Source organism: Macaca thibetana, chromosome 9 (genome assembly GCF_024542745.1).
Source record: "Macaca thibetana thibetana isolate TM-01 chromosome 9, ASM2454274v1, whole genome shotgun sequence".
NCBI classification, from domain to species: domain Eukaryota; kingdom Metazoa; phylum Chordata; class Mammalia; order Primates; family Cercopithecidae; genus Macaca; species Macaca thibetana.
The window spans coordinates 16,846,337-16,869,712 of NC_065586.1; the positions used below are offsets into that span (position 1 = coordinate 16,846,337).

The 23,376-nt window shown below is 39.8% G+C and overlaps 2 protein-coding genes across 2 annotated transcripts in view; both read right to left on the reverse strand.

Moving 5' to 3' along the window:
- The window catches only part of RSU1 (Ras suppressor protein 1), a 349,246-nt gene extending 329,927 nt beyond the window's left edge, over positions 1–19,319 (reverse strand). The window contains exon 1 of the mRNA XM_050805414.1: positions 19,308–19,319. The gene's annotated coding sequence lies outside the window, so the exon portion shown is untranslated. The remainder of the gene's footprint in view (positions 1–19,307) is intronic.
- Positions 1–23,376, reverse strand: part of CUBN (cubilin) — a 315,954-nt gene that overhangs the window by 92,066 nt on the left and 200,512 nt on the right. Inside the window, exons 40-48 of the mRNA XM_050805391.1 lie at positions 20,631–20,828; positions 16,022–16,168; positions 13,526–13,716; positions 13,182–13,365; positions 7,928–8,102; positions 6,575–6,753; positions 3,783–3,992; positions 2,988–3,128; positions 1,783–1,964 (exon numbers count right to left, since the gene is read on the reverse strand). Coding sequence (XP_050661348.1) covers positions 1,783–1,964; positions 2,988–3,128; positions 3,783–3,992; positions 6,575–6,753; positions 7,928–8,102; positions 13,182–13,365; positions 13,526–13,716; positions 16,022–16,168; positions 20,631–20,828 — 1,607 coding nt within the window. The remainder of the gene's footprint in view (positions 1–1,782; positions 1,965–2,987; positions 3,129–3,782; positions 3,993–6,574; positions 6,754–7,927; positions 8,103–13,181; positions 13,366–13,525; positions 13,717–16,021; positions 16,169–20,630; positions 20,829–23,376) is intronic.

Genomic DNA, 23,376 nt, shown 5'->3' on the forward strand with positions numbered 1-23,376 from the left:
AGGAAAAAAAGTTTCTTATAATAAACAATCCTAGTCCAAAATTTCCTGGCTCTCAAATAAAAGAAAACCCACTTGGTTTCTTATTTTCAAGATTTGAAAGACAACAGTTCAGTCCTTCAGATATTAGAACTTGGAAATAAAATTTGAAGGTTGAATGAGACCATTTTACGGCAATACAAAGTGGTCATAAGATACAAAGATATTTCATATTTTTGAAATTCACTACCCAACAGGAGACAATTAAACTGACAACAAAAGTGGCTTGTTACTGAAGGTATAATGATAGTACCTCTAATACCCATTCATTCAACAATTATTTATCTCTATTATGTACAGGCACTGGGGATTCAGTGAATCCCCAGCAGTGAATGAAACTATGGCTTGACCTCAAGCCATATTCTCAAGCCATGGCTAGAATGCTTACATTCAAGTGGGGGAAGCAGATAATAAACTGATGAACAAATCGAAATAAGGTATGGCAGCAGGTGTGAAGTGCTGTAAAACAACATGGCAGAGAAGGGTCAGGCCAGGGTGAGGTCTATAATATAAGGTACTTAGACCTTATGGATTAAAAGGCATTCGAGCAAAGACCCCAATGAAGTGAGGGTGTGGAGCAGGCCATCTGGGGAGGGGCATTCCAGATTAGGGCAACAGCCAGATGGGGAGCATCTCAGCGCATTCAGGAAACAGAATAGAGGACAGGTGGCTGGATCCCAGCGAGCAGAGAGGAGTCTGAGATAAGACAAACAGGTAGAAGAGGGAGGGGCAGCAGATAAGTGGCAGCCAGGCGGGCCACAGGTGCAATTTGGGATTTTCTTCTGAGTGAGATGAGAAGCCATTAGAGGATTTTCAAAGGGAGCAACATGATCTGATTGAGGTTTACAACCACCAGAAGCTGCTGTGTTGAGAATGTAGGGAGATGAGAACCGAACAAGGGGGACCAGTTGGAACTTCCTAAAATAATCCAAGTGAACGGCGGGGGTGGTAGTAGTAGATACGATGAGAAGTAGTTCAATTGTGGACAGTTTTATAGATACACCCAACGGGACTTGGTTATAGATGTGAGAGGAAGGATTCCAAAATAGACATGGAGATTTTTGACCTGAGCAACCAGAAGTTTGGAATTATTTACTGAGATAACAAATACTGCAGAAGGGGCAAGTTGGGTGGAGAAATTTACTAATATTAATCCAATCTACCTATCTACACACACGTATGTATGTATAGTACTTCACAGTTAACAATCTATTTGTTATTCACACTCAGGGATTTCATGTGCTTTCTTTTACTGCAGGAAGCAGAGAGTGCTGAGGGCACATCTGAAACCACTGGAGTTTGCCACGTGGAGGTCACATAGCAGTGCTCTCCCACCAAGAGGCCCTCTGCACCCCTGGAAAGAGCAGTGATTATGCAGGACCACCCATCTGCTCAGAAGTTTCGTGGTGGTTTGTGCTGTGACTCTGGTCCCATTCAGCTATGTGCTGCTGTAGGCTTAGCTTCCCACAGCCTCCCCAGCTTTGCTATTTGTCATGATCATTCACTCTTAAAATTTATTCTATGACCCTGATGCACAGAGTGATAGCTGATAGTCTCTTAAAACAACTTTTACAATTATTTTGACAGGTTACTGTGATTTTGTTCTCTCAACAATACTTAGAATTTATCTGAATTATAGTTGCATAGATGGCAATTTTCCTGACCTAGCTTTCTGACTATGTTTTATGGGTCAGTAAACTCTTTAAACGATGGAATATAACATCTCAGGTGGCAGGGAACACTTACTATCACATGCTCATTGTTGCAGGACGGATGCACGGCCAGCCTCAGGTTGTTAAACGTTAGGGTGATCTGCCTTCCCTCCGGGGCGGTGATTCTCCACTCGCAGATCCGGCCATGAGGATTTGGGTTCGGGTAGTTGGGGGAAGTAAATGTTCCAGTAGAGCCCTGAAGATCCCCACCACACTCTCATGTGGGGGAAAAAAGCCAAGAAAACTTCCAATCAAATCAAAATGTCTTTCATCAGGAAAGCTCTAAAAATTAGCCTTCTAGACAAAATTATTCGCCGTATTTATTTATGTGCATAAGGATTTTAGTGAACATATACATTCACTTTTTATCTCTATTAATATTTAACCCTGCCTTCCATGGATGATAGTCCACAGGCAGCAATTTAATTATCATCATGGCCCAAGAAATGAGAGATCAGTGAATGTAATGAACTTAAGAATCAGGAAAATCGGGCCAGGCGCAGTGGCTCACACTTGTAGCACTTTGGGAGGCTGAGGCAGGCAGATCACAAGGCCAGGAGTTCAAGACCAGCCTGACCAACATGGTGAAACCCCATATCTACTAAAAACACAAAAATTAGCCAGGCATTGTGGTGTGTGCCTGTAATCTCAGCTACTCAGGAGCCTGAGGCAGGAGAATTGCTTGAACCTGGGAGGCAGAGGTTGCAGTGAGCTGATATCATGCCATTGTACTCCAGCCTGGACAACAGAGCGAGACTCTGTCTCAAAAAAAAAAAAAAAAAGAAAATTGGCCAGGAGTGGTGGCTCACACCTGTAACCCCAGCACTTTGGGAGGTCAAGGCAAGACCTCAGGTTTACAAAAAAAAAAAAAAAAAAAAAAGAGGAAAATCAGAAAGTTAATGTTAAGTACCCAGTTTTTCTGAACAAGATGTTTATTTCATCTGAGTTTGTCGGGTTTGCAGTAAGACACATTCTGAGTAACTACAGGACTTTCTTAAGGTGGGCATTACAGTATAACTCTCATCCTCTTATTATAACTCTCGTGATACTAGTTATTTTCCCTTATAGCATTGATCACAGCTGTGATTTTTCATTTATCACTGTGACTTTTTGATGGAGGTCCAAGAAAATAGGGGTCATGTTTTGTTTTGTTTTTCAAATATTGTAACAGCGGTGCCTAGCATAGTGTCTGTCCAATGCGGGTGCTCAATGTTGTGTTGAATGAATCAATGCACTCACCTTCCACACTGGATTCAAATCGCAGTCTGAATCCTGAGGCAGTCAGAGAGCCGTCTGTGACAAACTTGACCACAGCAGTATTGCTAGAAGTATCTACGCTGTCAGGAATGCTGTTTCCACAGTATCTGCCCAAGATGTTTCCTGTGAGAGGCAAATAATTAAATATACATGTCCAGGTGATTGATTTCTTTTAACCTCTATTCGAGGTGTCCTGTGTATACAAAGAAAATAATAAAAAACAAGACCCTGTCTATGAAGAAACATTAATTTCTGTCAAGACAAACAGGAAAACATGAATAAAAATGAACATATTCAAATACATGAAGAAGTGAAAAAAATGCAACCAATTAGGGGAAGAATATCTCAGCAAAATGTGGAAGCCTTGCTCATTTGGTTGAAAACATGATCTGAGACAACAGAGTGACAAATATCTGCCTTATGCTACCACTAGGAGACATGCATGGCCCCTTCCCCTTCTCAAGCTATAGAACACCCCTCAAATAACCGCATCATGTGGCAATGGGACGTCTCAGCAGCAAGAGGTGTCTTCCCAATACCGTTGCTCTCCTCAAGTGGCCTCTAGGGGGGGCTATATGACACCTGGGCTCTGGGCATCCATTGTTAATGGTAGAATGGAGGGAGAGAATCACCAGTACTGCCCAAAACTCATTAGTCTGTACTTCTCTGCAGAGTATAGACATGCTTTTGCCTTTCTTGGAAGTGAAGAAACTTCAGAGGCTGAATAAGTACATGTGAAAATAAACACCCAAAAGAGAGCAGATATATTTCACTAACCAGAAGTATGATTGTCCCAGATCTCCACGAAGTCTTTTTCACAGCCAGAGGAATTCTGAAGGTTAAAATCTTCAAAAGAGATGGTGAGATAGTGTCCGGAGAGCCCCTGGAGATGCCACTCACAGAATAAGTTGTCTCTATATGGAAGTGTTGGATGTCCAATGCTTTCAACAACACCACTTTGCCCTGTTACTCTTCCCCCACACTGAGCTGCAAAAAATAATAAATAAATAAATAAATAAATAATAAGCAAGCAAGCAAGAGTGATTCTATTACAAATTTTGTTTTCTTCATTTCACCAGCACATTTGAAAACTTTTAGGTGCCAATTGACTCTGAATTGAAGTTTTTAAAATTCTGAAAATGGTTAGTGCTTTCCTCATTATTTGAATTCTACCACTGATGTAAACAGAAATGATAACACAAGTCCAATCCAATAATGGGAAACAGAAGATGACGACTAAATGGAATATTCGTAGCGTCACATTAATTATTTTGGGACACTATGTAAGAGCTATTAGTCACAAGTAAGTTTCATCTCAAGACCAACTGATAGGCTGATCTGGCCTGCCCAGTACCCTGTGTTGATCCTAAAGACTGAACCCATGCTCAGCTGGAAGAGGTACTGTGGAGACACCTGCCATTTCTAGCTTTACTCTCAACTAAACAGTTCACTACAGTAACTGATATCTCAAGGCCTTGAAAATTACTCTTCAATTATGTCTTATTAACTGGGTGTGATAGGTAATTGAATTATATGCAGCTTGACTCAGAATATAACATGATCTATGGTGTAGTTAAACATTGTTACCACTACTCTTTCTGAACTTTCACTGTATTAAATATTTGGTTTGTGTCTAGACCTATTAGATATCAAATTATGTGCTATTGTGACCATATTATAGTGAATCTTAGTGAATCTTCAACAAGCAAAGTTACTGCTCATTTTTTAAATAAGGAAATCAAAATGCGGAATAGGCATATTGCTTTCTTTTTTTTTCTTTTCTTTTTCTTTTTCTTTTTTTTTTTTTTTTTGAGACAGAGTCTCTCTCTGTCACCCAGCCTAGAGTGCAGTGGTGCCATCTCGGCTCACTGCAACCTCCGCCTCCCGGGTTCAAGCAATTCTCTGCCTCAGCCTCCTGAGTAGTAGGAATTACAGGCGCCCACCACCATGCCTGGCTAATTTTTGTATTTTTAGTAGAGACGGGGTTTCACCATGTTGGCCAGGCTGGTCTTGAACTCCTGACCTTGTGATCCACCTGCCTTGGCCTCCCAAAGTGCTGGGATTACAAGCATGAGCCACCATGCCCCACTGACATGTTTGCTTTTTATCCAGTGACTGATTTGATACTAGAGACTCAGAGAAAAAAAAAGCTTAATTATTTTATATATGATGAGGAATTCAAAGACACTGTTCTAAATATAGTTATCTGGTTCTTAAATAGTTTTATTACTTAAAGTAATAAACATACTGCAGTTCTTCCTTTTCCTTGGGGGATACATTCCAAGACCCCCAGTGAGTGCCTAAAACCTTGGATAGTACCAAACCCTATACAGACATATAGACTATTTTTTTCTCTATTTATGTACCTATGATAAAGTTTACTGAATAAATTAGACATAATAAGAGATTAACAACAATAATAATAAAATAGAAGAATCATAACAGTATACTGTAAGAAAAGTTATGTAAATGTGGTCTCTCAAAATATCTTGGTGTACCTATTTTGGGGCCTCTGTTTACCAAGGGCATTGAAACCATGGATAAGAGAGAACTACTGTATTTCATAGTAAGCTGAAGAAACAGGAGTTTAACTACATATATTTCTTCACAAATAAGTTAGAGAAAATATTCAAATTACTAAGATTATGTTTTAAAATGAAAATTAAAAGAGAAATTAAAGTTGACTAATGACTGTGGTTTCAAACATTTACACACCTTACTTATTTCTAGCATTAAAATATTTTTAAAATTAGGCAAATAGAAAGACTTATTTTTAAAAAGTCACGGTTTTAAAAAATGTTTTAACATATTCATTCTATAATAACTCTTTTATTTAATATAAAAATATTTCCCAGGGTTTTTATAATTTTGTGTTTTACAGTTAAGTCTTTACTCCATCTTGAATTAATTTTTGTATACGGTATATGGAAGGGGTCCAGTTTCAATCTTCTGCATACTGCTGGCCAATTCTCCCAGCATCATTTATTGGATAGGGATCTTTTCCCCACTGCTTGCCTTTGTCAGCTTTGTTGAAGATCAGATGCCAGTAGGTGTGAGACCCTATTTCTGAGCTCTCTATTCCATTCTATTGGTCCATGTGTCTATTTTTGTACCAGTACCATGCTGTTTTGGTTACTGTAGCCCTGTAGTATAGTTTCAAGTCAGGTATTGTGATGCCTCTAGCTTTGTTCTTTTTGTTTAGGATTGCCTTGTTATTTGGGTTCTTTTTGGGGGTCCATATGAGTTTTAAAAGATTTTTTTCTAGTTCTGTAAAGAATGACATAATAGTTTGATAGGAATTGCATTGAATCTGTAAATTTTGGGGAGGAGTATGGCCATTTTAATAATATTGATTCTTCCTATCCATGAGCATGGAATGTTTTTTTCATTTGATAGGGTGGAGGATGGGAGAAGGGAGAAGAGCAGAAAAAATAACTATTAGGTTATAGGCTTAGTACCTGGCTGATGAAATAATCTCTACAGCGAACCTCCAAGCATGAATTTACCTATATAACAAACCTGCACATGTACCTCTGAACCTAAAATAAAAGTTTCAAAAAAATTATTACCTATAAAATACTTGGCCTTGAATCCCACATGTGTGGGGCTGTTGTCAGATCGAAATCTCAAATACATAACCTCTCCTGAGGACCACTGACTGCTGGGCAAAGATGTCCCACAAAATTTGGAAAGTATTGGTGCATCTGAATCCACTCCATCCCGCAACTCAAGGTAGTTGGAAGTACAGCTGAAGTGGAAACAAAATTCTGTTAAATTTACATGGTCAAATGCCTTATTTTTTGATAATGACAATCTCACTTACTTTCTTTGAAGATATTATTAAATCATCGTTTCCTAGCATAAAAGACTATGATAGAATCAGCGTAAGCCATGTCACTTTAAAATGCTGTATGATATTTTTCCTAATAACACATTCTTTTATTAGTAGGTCAAAAGACAGGTTTTACATGTTCTACATTCAAGAATATTCACTTCCCTTCCATATTCTGTATTGGTTTTACAAATATAAATGTTGTTTTCAAATTAGTCCCTATGAATTTCAAAAAACAACAAGTATTTTGTTCCACATAATGATTTGATACATTTCACATGACAAAGACAAATTCTCTAACAGCTCTGTAATTGGGACTAATGGAGCATCCCAACTGGAATTTTCTGTGTCCATAAACGTAGATAAGCATGTATCTAACGTTTCTTCAGGAAGTCACATGAGCCAATTAATGCACCATGAGTGGAAGAGTAGTATTAGACCCGGTGCCAGAAATAGCAACACAAGCTCTTATATCCAAGTTTTGCACCACAGCTGCATTCATGCAAATGTACACATGCTTTTGTTCAAGGAAAGATAAAAAATTTTTTTTTTTACAATCTATATAGTTTTTCTTTCTCTTCAACATAGTAAGACTTACTCTCTGTTTTGTAATCCTTTCAGAGCTCTTATTAAATAAAGACTGAGAAATTATACTGTGCATGCTTTAGTACTGTTCCAACACTGGTGACCCCTGGTGACACACCACACAAATTCCCATTTGTTAAACAGATGTTTTATCATTTGTGACACCGAATATGAGGCTAGGCAAATAAATATTCATCTATCAGAAACACGATATATTTCCTGTGGGAGGAAGAATGGATAACATCAATCTCAAGTAGCCACCCTCAGTGTCCCTTGCAGGAAGTGTCTAGGGTCACAAGGGACAGTATCCATGTACATAACTTGCTCAGCTGATGGGAGAGTGACTGGCTGACTGTATTTTCAGGCCTAAGCCATTAAGCACTTCCCTTTTCCCCTAGATTTCCTTGCAGTATGTGCTACTGAAAGAAATGGACTGTTTTGAGACATGACAGTTAAAAAATACTAACTTTGGGTAGGAAAAAAGATGAAAATGGAAGTGACATACTTGGGTGTTACTTCAATATCGAATTGATCTTCAAATTGCAGCTGTATGCGTGTTTCCGGTGGAGCCGCTAAGATCCAAATGCAATCAGCGTGCGGGGGATAATTATCAGGGTGGTTGGGGGAGGTCACATACCCAGCAGAATCAGCATCGTGGATGTAGACATTGCCCCCACAGGCTGTCAGCAAACACAATTAAATCAGTCTATGATCTGGTGAAGGGGATGCAACCAATGGCCACAAATCATCTTTTAAAGTCAACTTCTCTGTATTTTGTCTCTATTTCCCTTCATTTATTATGATCCTCATTTTCTTTTCCAGCAAACAAATTCTCAATTTGCTATCAAGAGAGCTACCAGGTGTGACACTTTTTAATTTGCCAGACCACCTATCTATTCTCATTGGAAATTTAATTCTTTCTTAAAGCCAACCAAATGATTATGGCACAGGGTGCATGGGGCAGAACATCACAGAAGCATGAATAAATATCCACCACTTCGATAAGCATGTAAGTATGCTAGCAGTTACAGCCTCCCACTGAGCATTCAGTACAGAAGAATGATGCAGAGCTATGATCTTGGTATATTTAAAAGACTAAGCAGATATATCTTTGCACAACTCTAGGAGCATTCATTCATTATGTTTCTTCAGGATCTAGATGCATTTGAGAAACAAGATCAATGGCATGAGACAATTTATTAGCCATGTTATGCCAGAGGATAAAGGAGCTTTTTAATATTTCTGTTCTAAAAAACCAAAGCATTATCACAAAATATCTTTCTATTATCAATAAATATTCTTTGGCATTTTCAACAAACAAACCAGATAGGAGTAAAAGTACTTACAATGCCAATGAAACTAACCTGTCCAATCACTTAGCCGTACACATACTTGATCTGCTCAACTCTAGCAACATTTATGTCCACTGTCACTCATCCACTTACAGTCACATCCTGAATTCTGTCAATACTTCCAACTCCCCCATCTCTGAAACTCTAAATTGCAAATCCCTTTGATGAGCTCTGACTCCCTTGCTTTCCTTCAAACTTCCCTTGCAAAATACCAACTCTGTGGCTGTGTTCAATTCAAGCCATTCATTCATGGAAATTGATGCCCCTGCAAATATATGTTCTCCCATCTCAACACCGCCGAGCAATTCACCCATTACTTTTCATATAAACTACAACGGTTGTTTTGAACTTTACTCCCTAAACCCTTGACTTTCCCCATTTCCTCTTGATTCTAAGCACATTACATTAGGCTCCACTTTACAAAGAAAGTAGAAGAAATCAGAGGAGAATCCCTTCCATTTGTTACCCCTAATTTGTTACTATCCTCAATAAATTCATCTGCATCTCTACACTCTATTTTTCCCTCTGTACATTATCTTCCTGTATCTCTGGATCAAGTTCCCATCCTATTGTCACCTCCAGGATCTTGCCCTATTTAATCTCTCTCTCTCTCTCTCTGTGTGTCTCTGTGTCTCTCTCTTTCTCTCTTTTTGCCCTTCCTTCTTCAACCCTATGAAAGCTCTCATGTTCTACCAAGTCACCTCACAGTTATATGCCCAAAGAACTTTTTAAGTTCTTACTTTATATCCACAGCATTTAACACGGTTGATCACATTGTCCTTCTTTATATTTTTGTCCCTTGGCTTCTGTGACACCAAGCTCTTTTCCTCCTTTTACTCCTCGCATCATTCTTCCTCTGGCTCTTGGGCGCCTCTCTCCAGGGCTTCCCTGACATTGCTGGAGGCCCTCAGGAATCCTCCTGTAGGCCTTTCATCTCACTCTGAATAATCCCCCAATTGCTGTCATACATCCTCATGACTTAAACGATAAGCAGTCTGTTGATTATTCCCGTATTTACAGATTCAGTCTAGACCCCTGTTCTGACCTCCAGACTTACGTTCCAGCCACTTACTGGGCATCTCCAATGGAGGTAATTCAGAGATTTCAAACTGAACACGTCTCAAGTGAACACTCTCATTTGCTCATCAACCAGAGTTCCATACCTGAGTCTGCTGATGACAGCATCGGCCCTCTTCCCAAGGACACTCTGTATCCACCTTACTGCCTTATTTTTCTCCTTGATACTTTTCACCATATGGCATCTTATATATTTTAATTATTTATTGTCTGCATCTTAACACTAGAATTAGGCCTCATGAGGACATGGATTTTGTTTGTTTACTGACACATCCCCAGGACCTAATACAGTGTCTGTCCCATGAAAAGTTCTTAATAAATGTCTGCGGGATGAATGGATCCACCCAGCCAAAAACCTAACAACTGCTCCTAAGGCTCCTCCCATCCCTTCCTTCCTGCCTCACATCCAACTGACCTCCAAATTCACTCAATCCCATATTTATAATATCTTTGATATGCCCTCTCTCCTACCTTCTTACTGCCATTGCCTTAGTTCTGCCTCCAGTGATTTCAGTGTTGCAGCTACATTAGTGTTTGTAATATGATCACACTGTTCAGGCTTTGGAGCAAAATCTTCCAATGCCTCCCATTACCTTTTGATTAACATCTTAACTAACTTAGGGTGGCGTCCATGGCCCTGAACACAGTGATTCCTGCCTGGTTCATCACTATTATGTTTACTTCTTTTTGACTCTGTTCTCTAGCAGTAGTGAATTCTTTCAAATTACTGAATATGACTTGTAACATTGAGACTTTCTATGCACTCACATCTTTTTATCATTGATTGGCAAATCTCTTCATCTACTTCCTCTGGAGTCCTCTCTGATGTCCTGGGCTGAAGTAGGTGTTTCTATTCTGTGCATTCCTCTTTCTCGCACTTATTATACCATATACCATATTCTTTTTTTTTTTTCCCATTGAGACAGGGTCTTGCTTTGTCACCCAGGCTGGAGTGCAGTGGTATGATCATGACTCACTGCAGCCTCAACTTCCTGGGCTCAAGTGATCCTCCCAACTCAGCTTACTGAGTAGCTGAAACCACAGAAGTGCACCACCATGTTCAGCTACTGTGAAAACTTTTTTGGTAGAGAGAAGGTCTTTCTATGTTGCACAGGCTGGTCTAAAACTCCTAAGCTCAAGTGGTCTTCCTGCCTTGGCTTCTCAAAGTGCTGGGATTACAGGCATGAACCACCATGCCTAGCCCTGTATCATGTTCTAATTGTGCCTTTGCTTGTCTGTCTCCTCTACCATACTGTGAACTCCTTGGCAGAACTTGGTGGTTTGCATGATGTGAAACACCTTGTAAATGTTTGATTAATTAATCAATAGGCCTATTAATCAGGTGAGAATAAAAGGCATCTACCACAGGGTCCTAGAAATCTCAATCAACCATAGCGAAGGAGCGTCTCTGGAGAAAAATGGTATCAAACTAGGTGATTTGACGTCAAAAAATGTTCACAAAAGGACCTAGGTTAAAGGCTGAGAAATGGGAGTGGCATGGAAGTAGATATGGTGGGAAGATAGCCAGATAGATGTGGGAAGTAGGAGGATGGCTATAGTTATGGAACATGGTTGAGTTGGTTAAGTAGAGAGAACTAAGAGTGATGCTGTTGTTTCAGGTTGCCAACAAGAGGTTGTGAAATTCAGACTTTTAAGTCTGATGTTAACAGCAGTCATAATAAGCTTTAAGAAAGACAGGGAGGAAGTAATGGCCATAACCATACTGCATGAACAGTGAATCCACAAAGGAACAGAAGAGGTGCAATGTCAAATACACCCTTAGTGTATCACTTAGTGTATCTGAATTACCACTAAATGTTGACTTTAAAAATACAAATCAAGACTGAGTCTATTGGTTGGGGACGGTGGCTCACTCCAGTAATCTTAGCACTTTGGAGGCCAAGGCAAGTGGCTCACCTGAGCTCAGGAGTTCAAGACCAGCCTAGGCAACATGGTGAAATCTCATCTTTACCAAAAATACAAAAATTAGCTGGGCGTGGTGGTGCATACCTGTAATCCCAGCTACTAGGGAGGCTGGGTCAGGAGAATCACTTGAGCCTGAGAGGCGGAGGTTGCAGTGAGCTGAGATCGTGCTGCTGTACTCCAGCCTGGGAGACAGAGAGACACCCTGTCTTAAGAAAGAAAAAAAAGACTGAGTCTATAATAAAAACAGAAAAGTAGAGTTATGTAAGATGGGCTGACACCTACTCACTAGACTCAAGACACTGCTACTCTTGAAATGCTTTGCTACCATGTGAAAACTGCCCATTCATGACTCAGCTGCAAAGCTCAGCATCGATAGAGGGAGGGATGAGAAGATCGCAGCTTAGAAAGCAATGGTGCAGGTGCCCACCGAGCTGCATTAAAGCTCCCTCCTTGTGCCAGAGCTCTATGCACTGGGAAGTGACCAAAGCTGCTCCTTCCCTGGTGTTTTGAACCTTACTCAAGCTATTCGATTATTTTTCTGTGTCAGTTGGTGAAGACTCTTACTCATCTCTTTTACCCAAACAAAGAAATCATGTTGACTTTAAATCTCATACAATGTGCAATAAAACATATGATTTCATTTATACATACATATATATATATAGGAATCTGGGATTCAAGTCATAGATCATTTTGAAATCTATATTATCTAACTTCTGGTGGGACAAGGCAAAAATTTATTATTATATTACTTTCTACTGACATTATTCCCTTTTTAAAAAGTGATGCCTACTTATTTATTTATTTATTCAATTAAACATTACTAAAAAGTAAATGTCACCAGAATCAAATCATTACAGTAGAATTAAATGCAATTATAATCAAGTATAATTAAGTACAAGCAATTAAGGATCTCATGTAATATGTAATTAAATCGGTAATAATAGAATCAAAAGATTATGTGTTCTTTAAAACAGCATACAAATTATTACAAAATAAGGCAAATGTAATTCTTACAATGTTTCTATAACTAGAATTAACTTACAGTTAGACATCTTATAATGGAAAGGTCTAAGGAATTTCAGGGATCAAGAAGAATAGTTTATCTTATACTCATGGAAAATTTTACTTTGATCACTAATTAGATTTGTGGCCTCGGAAAAGTCCAAGCCTCATTTTACTTATTTTTAAAATGGAAATAATGATGCTTTACTTGAAAAGTAGTCACGATGAGATATTGAATGTAACAAATACAATAAGTACTTGAGAGTAGGCATTCTTATGAATTCTATTACTGTTAGTTCAGAAAAGAAAACTTTATATGTTTTTTCTCAAACTTGTTTAATCAATGAAGATCAAGCAATTGCAGGAAAAGTAGATATAATTCTCAGTGAAAATACTTACCTAAACTTTTTGCCTCATATTTGATCTTAAATCCTTGCCCTTCATTACTAGGATCAGAAATAAACTGAACAAACATTTGATTATCTGAGGTGAACAGAGTTGATGAAGCACGACTGCCACAAAAATGACCATTTCCTCCAGGGGATCCCAAGGGTGGAGAATAGATATCAGGACCATTTCTTAGCTGGAAAGACAAATTAAAATTGCATCAACTCCTTTACATTGCAAAAGGAGGAGTACGTAATTCTTATCCATGTATGTCCCAGGAGAGAAAAATTATCATTTTGTTTTCTGAATGAAGTATACGGAAAATGTAATTAGAAAGGGTAGCAAGCAAGACCTACCACCAAGTAATCCCCCTGGTTGCAAGAAGAATCTCCATTTGGAATCTGGAAAGGCAGTTCAAAATGGACAGCAATGGTCAGGCCACTTTGGACCAGGACGTGCCAAGAACAGTTGAGGTTGGCTGGGTAAGTCTCCGGATACTTGGGGGACGTGATGATCCCTCTGTCCGCATGCAAATATCCACCACAGCCTTCCCACAAAGAAACAAAGGTAGGTTATTTAAATAGCATTGGTAACTGGATTTTTATGCTTTCTTAGTTTTCTTGGGGGGTTTTCAAAGTGTAGGCAATAAAAATGCTTGAAAATAAAGCCAGAGTGTAGGAAATGATTATTATAACAAGCATGTAATTGAGCACGTGCTATTGGCTACTCAGTTTGTGGTGGTCGTTGAGATCTGGGATATAGAGGGAAGTAATCGAGACAAATTACCTGCTTTCATAAAGACATACAATAAACAAATACATAATATGTGAGATGGTGATAAATTCTATAAAGAAAAATGGATGAGAGGAGGGAGAAGGGTACTTTATTGTTAGAGTTAAGTTATAAAAGCCATATCATTGGAGTAACATCTTCGCAGAGACATGAATGAAATGAAGGATCAAGCCAGATGGTTATGGGGGAGAAAACATTCCAGTTCAGTTAGTGTAAAGGTATCATGTGTTAGAGGTACATGATGGAAGTCAGAATGGATGAGGCAGAATGAGAGATTCCAAAGGTAGCATGGCTAGGTCATGCAGGAAACTGAAAAGACTTACTCTGAGTAAGAAGAGGAAGACACTGAAGGGTTTTGGGCATCGGAATGGCATGATCTCACTTAAGTTTGAAAATATCACTCTCTGTGCAGTCCTTAGACTGTAAGGGTTGGAGGGCAGGGAAGGGCAGGAGCAGAGTGTCCAATAAGGAGGGGACTGCCTGAGGCCAAGGAGAGATGATAGGTGTGTGGGCTAGGCTGGTAGCAACAGAAATGGAGAGACATGGTTGGAATCTAGATACATTGTTAGGGTAGAACCAGTGTGATTTGTTGATTGTTAAGTGTGAGACAAACAGAAAAGTCAAAAATAACATAAAGATTTTTGACTTAATGAGAAAAATGTACTTTCCATTTGCTAAGATTGTGAAGAGTGTAGAACTGGGGGGTGGTGGCGTGGAAAAGGGTGGGAATAAAGTGTTCAGCTTTCAAAGGTGAAATTTTTTTCCTATCTATCTATCTATCTATCTATCTATCTATCTATCTATCTACTTGGGGTACAAGTAGTTTTTGGTTACATGCATGAATTGCATACTGGTGAAGTCTGAGATTTTAGTGCACTGGTTCCCTGACTAGTATACATTATACCCAATACGTAGTTTTTATCCCTCATACCCCACCCATCCTCCCTGCTTCTGAGTCTCCAAAGTCTATTATACCATTCACAGGTTAAATTTGAAATATATTCTAGACCAGGAGTTGCCAAGTATGTGTGTATATATATGTCAAGTATGTATATATACATACACATACATGTATGTCTGTATAATGAATTGCAATACATATTAATATATACATGAGAATGAGAGGGCAGGAGATGAAGGAAGAGAATGAAAGGAGCAGGCATTAATTCTCCAGTTGTCAGGGACTAGAAGCTTATCAGCAAGGAAGGGTAGACAGCTCACACAGCTAGTTAAATTGTAGAGGCGAAAATGTATCTTAGGTCTAATTCCAAAGCCCATGCTCTTAAGCCACTATGCAGCCTGCCTCCCTTGAGCATGAGGAACACAATTTATCTTCAGTTGCTCCCTACTTTATAAAAGGGATATATAAGCAAGGAGGAAATACTAGATTAATTTTTAATGTTAGATTGAGAATCTACTTTAAAATTATTTTTTCGATTAAAAACATGAGAGTCTTTCACTCTTCCATGGACTACTTTATTACCTTTCATTTAGTTTGGATTTAAGGCTGTTACTGGACTTCACATGTCAAGTTTGAAAAGTCTCAATCATACTGTGCATGATGGCATCCCATACATGGTGCCCGCTTTTGACTCATCAAATTCATATTTCAAGAGCAACAAACTCTTCCTGCCAACCCTCAAATGGGTGACTTCAACCAAGTAATTTATGAGGATAAATGATGACGTTTTGCTCCTTCGATGAGTTATGGATGTGGGCTGTACTCTAACTATCTAGTTCCAGCTCTCAGCTAGGCTGAAAAATTGCTCTAAAGCTCTCTCTCATGCATTCCCTGCACACACCTCCTTTGCAGTGAAGATGCCCCACCCAGAGACCTGAAGGCAGCACACTTTTGTACGACTTGGCCCCAGTGCTTTGGATCAGGACTCAGCATTGACGTAAGGGGGGCCAGCCATGCAGAGCCTGGGCAGAGACCCATGTCCTCTGACTTGTTTTGTGTCCTGGCGCCCAAAGAAAATTATATTAGGAAGAGAGAAAGAGAGAGGAAAAGAGAGGAGATGAGATAACATGGGATTAAAAAAAATATTTGAACTCATTACTCTTGTGAAAGGATGCATTGAAGCCTGCCCTGGTTACACTGGAGTCCGAGGTGAAGCGGATGAACATGTGCTCTCCAGTAGACCGAATGGGCCCAGGGATCTCTCTGCCACAGAGAACTGCTAGCTGCTGGGCCAGGTTATTGTCTCCTACATTGAAAGAAAGGCAACAACGTGAAAACACAGTCTTGAGAACCTACTCTACAATCGTTTGCTGCTTAGACAAAGCAGCTCACACATTTTTCTCAGAACATCAGGATTCATAGGAGATAAGGGGATTCTCAAAAAGAAGGACCCCTCAGGGGCGATATCATTCTGGCTCCAGCTTGCAATGGTGCTTCCTGCCCTTCTCTTTACTCCCACCCCACCTCCTTTTTTTTTTTTTTTTTTTTTTTTTTTTTTTGAGATGAAGTCTTCTTCTGTTGCCCAGGCTGGAGTGCAAGGGCACAATCTCGGCTTAATGCAACCTCTGCCTCCCAGGTTCAAGCGATTCTCCTGCCTCAGCCTCCTGAGTAGCTGGTTTTATAGGGGCACACCACCACTTTTGGCTAATTATTGTACTTTTAGGAGAGGCGGGGGTGTTACCATGTTGGCCAGGCTGGTCTCCAACTCCTCATCTCAAGTGATCCGCCCTCCTCAGCCTCCCAAAATGCTGGGTTCTTTACCCTTTTTGATAAAGACTTCTTCGACAGTTTCCACTGTCGTTCTAAAAAGTGGCTGCCAGTTCTCCCTGTCACTAAAACTCGAAATCAGAGTATATGGGATTGGGAAGTGATGGAGGTGCAGTGATGATATGTGTGTTGATTAGAGACTCTGACCTCAGTTATTCTGATTGCTGAAGGTCAAGTAGGTAAACAAAAAACAAGTTGGTTTTTTGACCTCAGATCCTACACGAATGTTACAATATCATTCACCAAAAGGTATGCAATTTTATATGCCCTTTCTTCAGCGCTGGTGGGTTTTTTTAAACAAAACTTCATTTGTGTTTGTTCATTGCTTTTGTTTGTTTTGGCATAAAAACAACCACACACTTGTGTGGAGGGTGAGAGAAGAGTTCCAGCAAGTGTGCCCCACCCCCATAGAGACACAAAGGACAGCAGGGGCACCTCATGTCTCCTTTCATCTTGATTATCTTGGATATAAGCTTTGATCAAAGCCCCTGTGCCAGCTGAAACCAAAATGGACAAAGGGGATTATAGCAGACTTGGATTCCTTGGCTGGGAAAATATGTTGTTTTTCTTTTTCTTTTGTCCTAAGGCAGAGAATTAATAAATTTCAAGTTTATAAAAAACAAAAATAGAATATGAGACAAGAGCAAATATGCCCTTTTATACAACCAGCAACATGGATTCTTCATGGCACTGACCACGACTTGAAACTCACTCATTATTAACTACTTTAGAAAATAAGTTATTTTCTATTCTTGTGATTACAAATGTAACGGCAGAGTTATAAATACAAAATGCTCGAAATGGCATTCTTTGGAAGGTTTCTGATCTCTGGAAACTTTTGCGTTCTTTACAGTTCAAAAGTGTACCTCTTAAACTTCCTTTGCATTTATAGTAAGTGCACTTCATCATGCTATTTTGCTATACATTTCACCCAATATTATTTTTTGTTGACTTATTCTCTGATTACCTGTACTACAAAATTTTGAAGTTTATTATATGTCATTAGTTCACATGTGTATTTTATCACTGGATGAAACTGAGTTGAATCTACTGATTTTTATTTCTTTTCTAAAATTCACTCCAGATCATCTGGTGAAACGATGCTTATCTCAAAATAACTGCTTGTTGATTAGCCTACTCATTAGTGAGAAGATAACCCAAAAATCACAGATGGTTTGTTACATGCCCCACCCCTAACCCCTTCAGTCTTCATACTGAGTACTGGGGTATTTCTGGAGCCTTCAAAAACCTCAACATATAGATTGCATAAAGATTGAGCCTAATCTTTAAAGAGGAGGGCAAGTCAAAGAACGGTAAAGGCTAGCACTAGAAGGCAACTTGGGAATTCTTTCTCTATTCCAATCTCCTCATTTTACAGATATAGAAACTGAGGCCCCAAGATTATTCAAGACTGACATTTATTGAGCAATTACTATATACCCCTTTAAGTGCTTCACACGTACTATCTGATTTTATCTTCACAGTGACACTATTAGGTAGGCATTTATTTTTATCCCCATTTTGTATATGAGGAACTGAATCTTAACAGGAGATACAAGTCACTTTGCTGTATGCAAAGGCATAGAGCATAGAAGTTAACAGTGATGTTAACCTTTGCAGATTAACCTCAGATGCCCCCAAACCATGCTATTAAATGATTTATCTAAGGTCATGAAGAAAGTATGCTTAAGATCTGGAACTAGATTAAAGGATTACTGATTTTTTTATACAATTTCTTTTCTATTTAAAAGTTTTTCTGGGACCAATGTAGTATCACAGAATCCAGTTTGGAGGAATCTTTGGTTGCAGAATTGGTAGGTATGTGGTCTGGAAGAAACTGATTCATTCAAACCATGGCAACTCTATGAAATGAATAAGGAGGTGAGACAGTGACTCGGTTCTCCCAAGAATGCTGCATGACTCTCTCTGGGGTAGCCCAGGAAGGTTCACAGCCTCCATACAGCCAAAGGCCTGCGATGACGGGCCAATTGCATGAGCAGGAATAGCACATAAGTACCTTTGTCTGTGGCCAGTTGGCTTTAGATATTTGCTTCAGAATGTGACATGCTTCTGCTACTCAGAAGCAAAAGGCTGGCTGGGCAAAGAACAAATAATTGAAGTGGGATTTAAAATTTAGTCATAAAAATATATTAACAATGTGTAAATAACTATAATACCCACCAACTGACTAGGCACTCAATAACTATTTCTTGAATAAATAATTAAACAAATAAGGAAGGAAGGAACCTTATTGAGCATCTACTCACATCGCCAGTGCATAAAAAGGAATCCACATGGACAGGCCGCACAACCAATGTAAAATATTTGTGTTGTTTTGGCATGCACCTTAGTTTCTTTTGCTCTTTCAAGCCACCCTGTGCCTGAGCAAGGACATTGATTAAACCTCTCTCAGAAATTTCCATCTAAGTAAACTGAAATCTGAACTATTCCAGATTCATCATCTACAAAATGCTTGTACTTTTGCTAAAAGATTGCATTTATTACTTTCCTTAATCCTGAGAAAAAGCCTGTGAGGGAGGTATTTGTCTATCTCACAGATAGAACGGGTTTGGAGCCACTTAGTGACCTGTGCAAAGTCATACAGGAAAACAGGACTGCTCCCCAGGCTCCCGGCTTCCAAGAGAAGTTAGTGATGGAGCAAAAACAACTCAGTGGAATGTGATTTTAAAAGAATAACCACAATTTACTTCATTGATGCAGTTACCTACTGAAGATTTTTTTTTTTTGACATTTTTTAAAGCTTCTAGTAGGTTCTGAACACTAGAATTATGTGTGCAAGGACACACATCCTTTCCATTACATGAAAAGTTTTAAATTTCAATATGCACAGGAAGGCTTAGATGGGAAGAGAGCGTTCTGGTGCTTTGATGCTTCTCTGTGCAACGTGCTGATAGCCGATTGCTGATGGGAAGATGGGGGAGAGTCATGCTTTGACATCTCACAATGTGTGTATGATTGACTTGAGTCTCTACTTAGTGTCCTGCCTCTACAGAAGGGACATAAAGCAGCTCCACCATTTGATTTTTTCTCATTCAGCAACTGTCTAGGGATCGGGGATAAGGGAGACAAGATCTTACACACTAGCAACCTGTGGGGCGAAGGCAAACACGTTTCTTTTTGCTGAGAATGTGCACATCTAACAAATGACGCTGTAGATCTGGGGGCCACACTGAGAAATACTGATGTGGAGGATGTGGCCTTTCTGCTGTCCTCCTTCATTCCAGTCCATGCAAACTGTGAAGCCCAATTTTGCATAAGGCATACATCAGCAATATTTATGTCTCTATAACTTTATGTCACATAGCAACACCATGCCTGTGTACAGAGGAAAGAATACAACAATATCACCCCTTAATTCTACCTGTTCGACCCAGATTCAGGGGACAACGAGAAATGAATACATTACTATTTTATATTCTTCTTCTTATTATTTTAGAGACAGGGTCTCATTCTGCTGCCCAGGCTGGTCTTGAACTCCTGGACTCAAGTGATCCTTCTGCCTTGACCTCCCAAAGTTCTGGGATTATGGTGTGAGCCACTGTGTCCAGTCACATTACAATTGTAAGTATTTTTTTCACTTGGATCTTAAAGCCAGAAGTATAAAATATCAATATTTATCTCAGAGGCACCTCAATAGGAGAGGTGAACAATGTTGACATTCAGACTATTCTTTCCTTCTTAGGTCTCTAAAAAAGCCTTTTTTCCTTGTAGAAATGTACTATTCCTGACATTTTGCGACAGGTAATTTAATACTTTCCTATGTCCTTCAGGAGTTGTAGCCAATTCTGGTACTGATACCTTCCTTGACCATAATGTCTGTGTAATTCCAAACCAAACAGATGGAGGCAGTACGCAAGATAATGGACTAGAACTAAATACGTGTCAGGGTTGAAACTCAGCATTCTTTATAATGTTCTCACCGTCTCGTATCACAAGGCTATCATAGGCACACGTTTGGTGAGATTCAATGTCCAGGGAAAGGATGTTGAGTTCCACGGTAGAGTCGGGAGCCTGGATGAGCCACGTACAGTCCATTCTATTACTGTAACTGTCAGGCCAGCCCGGGGAGAAGAGAAACACGGGTGCATCTCCTGTCCTCAGGAAGCCACCACAAGCACCTGTAGAATAGAAAGCAACATCTTTGACACAGCCCTAATGGAAAAGACGCTAGCACTTTTTCACCTGGAAGTGACAGCCCTCTACTGAAAAGAAGCAATCAACTGAAACCATTTCTCAGAGAAATCAATGAATATCGTATTTAACCCACAGATTCGGAGAGCCGCAGTTTCTGTAACTGATCTTTGATGTAAAAGAAAATGCATTGTGTTCTCCATTTTCACCATAATTTTGCTATATAACCCATTTAACACTGAGTGCTGACTATTCAGGCATCAATAAAGACAGGTAGAGGACCCCCTGTATTACTGAGGTAGAACTGCATTCATTCCCGTGTTTCTCATGTTTCGTTATCATTTTTGCGTAGCTACTTATGTAATTTATATCTAGGCAACTTTGAGGTGACAGATTAGGGCCTTCTCAGGGTCTGTTTCTGGGCATGTGTACAGCTGGGCTTATGTGTGTGGCCTTCTAGATTTCCAGAAACATGTCAGAGCTTTTCAAAGCCCCAGTGGACATCTCCTTCCCCATTTTTTCCTTTCAAGTTTCCTGGTCAGTTTCTCATTAGCTGTAACTGGTGTCACTGCCTCACACGGTTGTGATGTGAAACAGCTGTTGCTGATTTTTTTCAGCAAAGACCCCAGGGACAGGGCTGTTTACACAAGAGTGAGTTCTTGCCCAGGTCCTGTGAAGACAAGACTTGAGAATGCAGTTTTCCAGTAAGTCGCTAAACTGGAATAAGGGCAGTGCTGTGGATATGGGCTGTTTCCTGGACCTCTGCTGCCCCACCACCCACGGCTATTAAAGCTGCTCATTTTCACAGCTACTGTGGTCATGAGGCTACTACAAAGCTAGGAGGAGAGAGAGATGGCAATAGGAAGAGAATGCCAGAAAAACGACTCTTACTGAGATTCAGTGATTTTTCTTGAATACATATGCCTCAGATTGTTGTAAGGCTTTGGTCTATTTCCAGAGTTCTCAAAAAGTTGGTTTTAACAATTTTTTTTTTTGCCATCACTTTTATGGAGGAATAGATTTCAGAGGTCTATTCTTCGCCATTTCAGAAGTTTATGACTTTTATACCATAATATGTTTGCATCTTATCAAGGCCAACAGGAAGTGAATATAAAATATTGTAGAACTAGGTCCTGATTTCTTTATCCTATTACTATGTAGGCTACAGATTTTTTTAAAGCAATTTCACATGGAAAATCTGAACGCTGAAAGTTATCCAGTATCTTCAAATTTTAAGGTTTTCCTCTATGTGAAATATTTCTTATCTTGAATTTATAAAATGTGGTTATAATGACTGTGGGTCATTGGTGCTGTTTGCCAGATATTTCCTTTGTCTCCATTTCCAAACACATGGTAGAACTGCATTCTGCAAATGGCTAGGAGAGACCATTTGACCAGTTTAGGTCAATGAACTATGAGCAAAAGGCATGTGTTACTTTACACTGAGCACTTTTAAAGCGAGACATCCAAGGGCTCTTTTGCCTCCTGCCATGGTCTCAGGCAATGTCACAGACAATGGGAGCTCCAACAGCCTGAGTTAGGAAGTAATGGATGATGAGAGGCACCCAGTTAACACAAGAGGAGCATGTAGAAGGAGACCTGTTGTTTTCAGCACCTAAGAGTTTGAAATTCTTTGTTACCGCCATATGGCTGAGTTTTTCCTGACTGATACACCAACTCTTTTTCCTACTTGACACATTGAATTTCCTTCAGTTGACCCTCATCCACAGTAAGCTCATTTTCCTTCCCTTGCTTATTTGCTATTGGTACCACTTGCTTTGTCATTTACCCATTTAATTACGATACCATTATTTAACTGACACGAGTGCTTTTTCTTTCCCAATCTCTTTTATTTATTATTTATTTTTACTATTCATTGATTTAAGACAGGGTCTCACTGGAGTTCAGTGTCATGATCACTGCTCACGGGCAGTGTTGAATTTCTAGGCTCAGGCAATTCCCCTGCCTCTGCCTCCCGAGTAGCTGGGACTACAGGCATGCACCATGATGCCTACCTAACTTTTTGAATCTTTTGTAGAGATGGATTCTCCCTCTGTTGCCCAGGCAGCTCTCAAACTCCTGGGCTTCAAGTAAGCTTCCTGCCTTAGCCTCCCAAAGGGCTGGGATTACAGGCACGAGTCATTATGCCTGGTTCCCATTACTTTGAAGTTCCTGGAGAGTAGAGATTGTATCTCAGTTTCCTTTCTTAGTCTCCTCAGTGTATCCATAATAAATTCTCAATAAATATGTGCTGATTTAAATTAAATATATGTGTGTATAGGAAATGCTGATAGGACAGGCCAGACACCGTGGCTCATGCCTGTAACTCCAGCACTTTGGGAGGCCCAGGCGGGCGGATCACGAGGTCAGGAGATCGAGACCATCCTGGCTAACACGGTGAAACCCCGTCTCTACTAAAAATACAAAAAATTAGCCGGGCACGGCGTCGAGCGACTGTAGTACCAGCTACTCCGGAGGCAGAGGCAGGAGAATGGCATGAACCCGGAAGGCGGAGCTTGCAGTGAGTTGAGATCA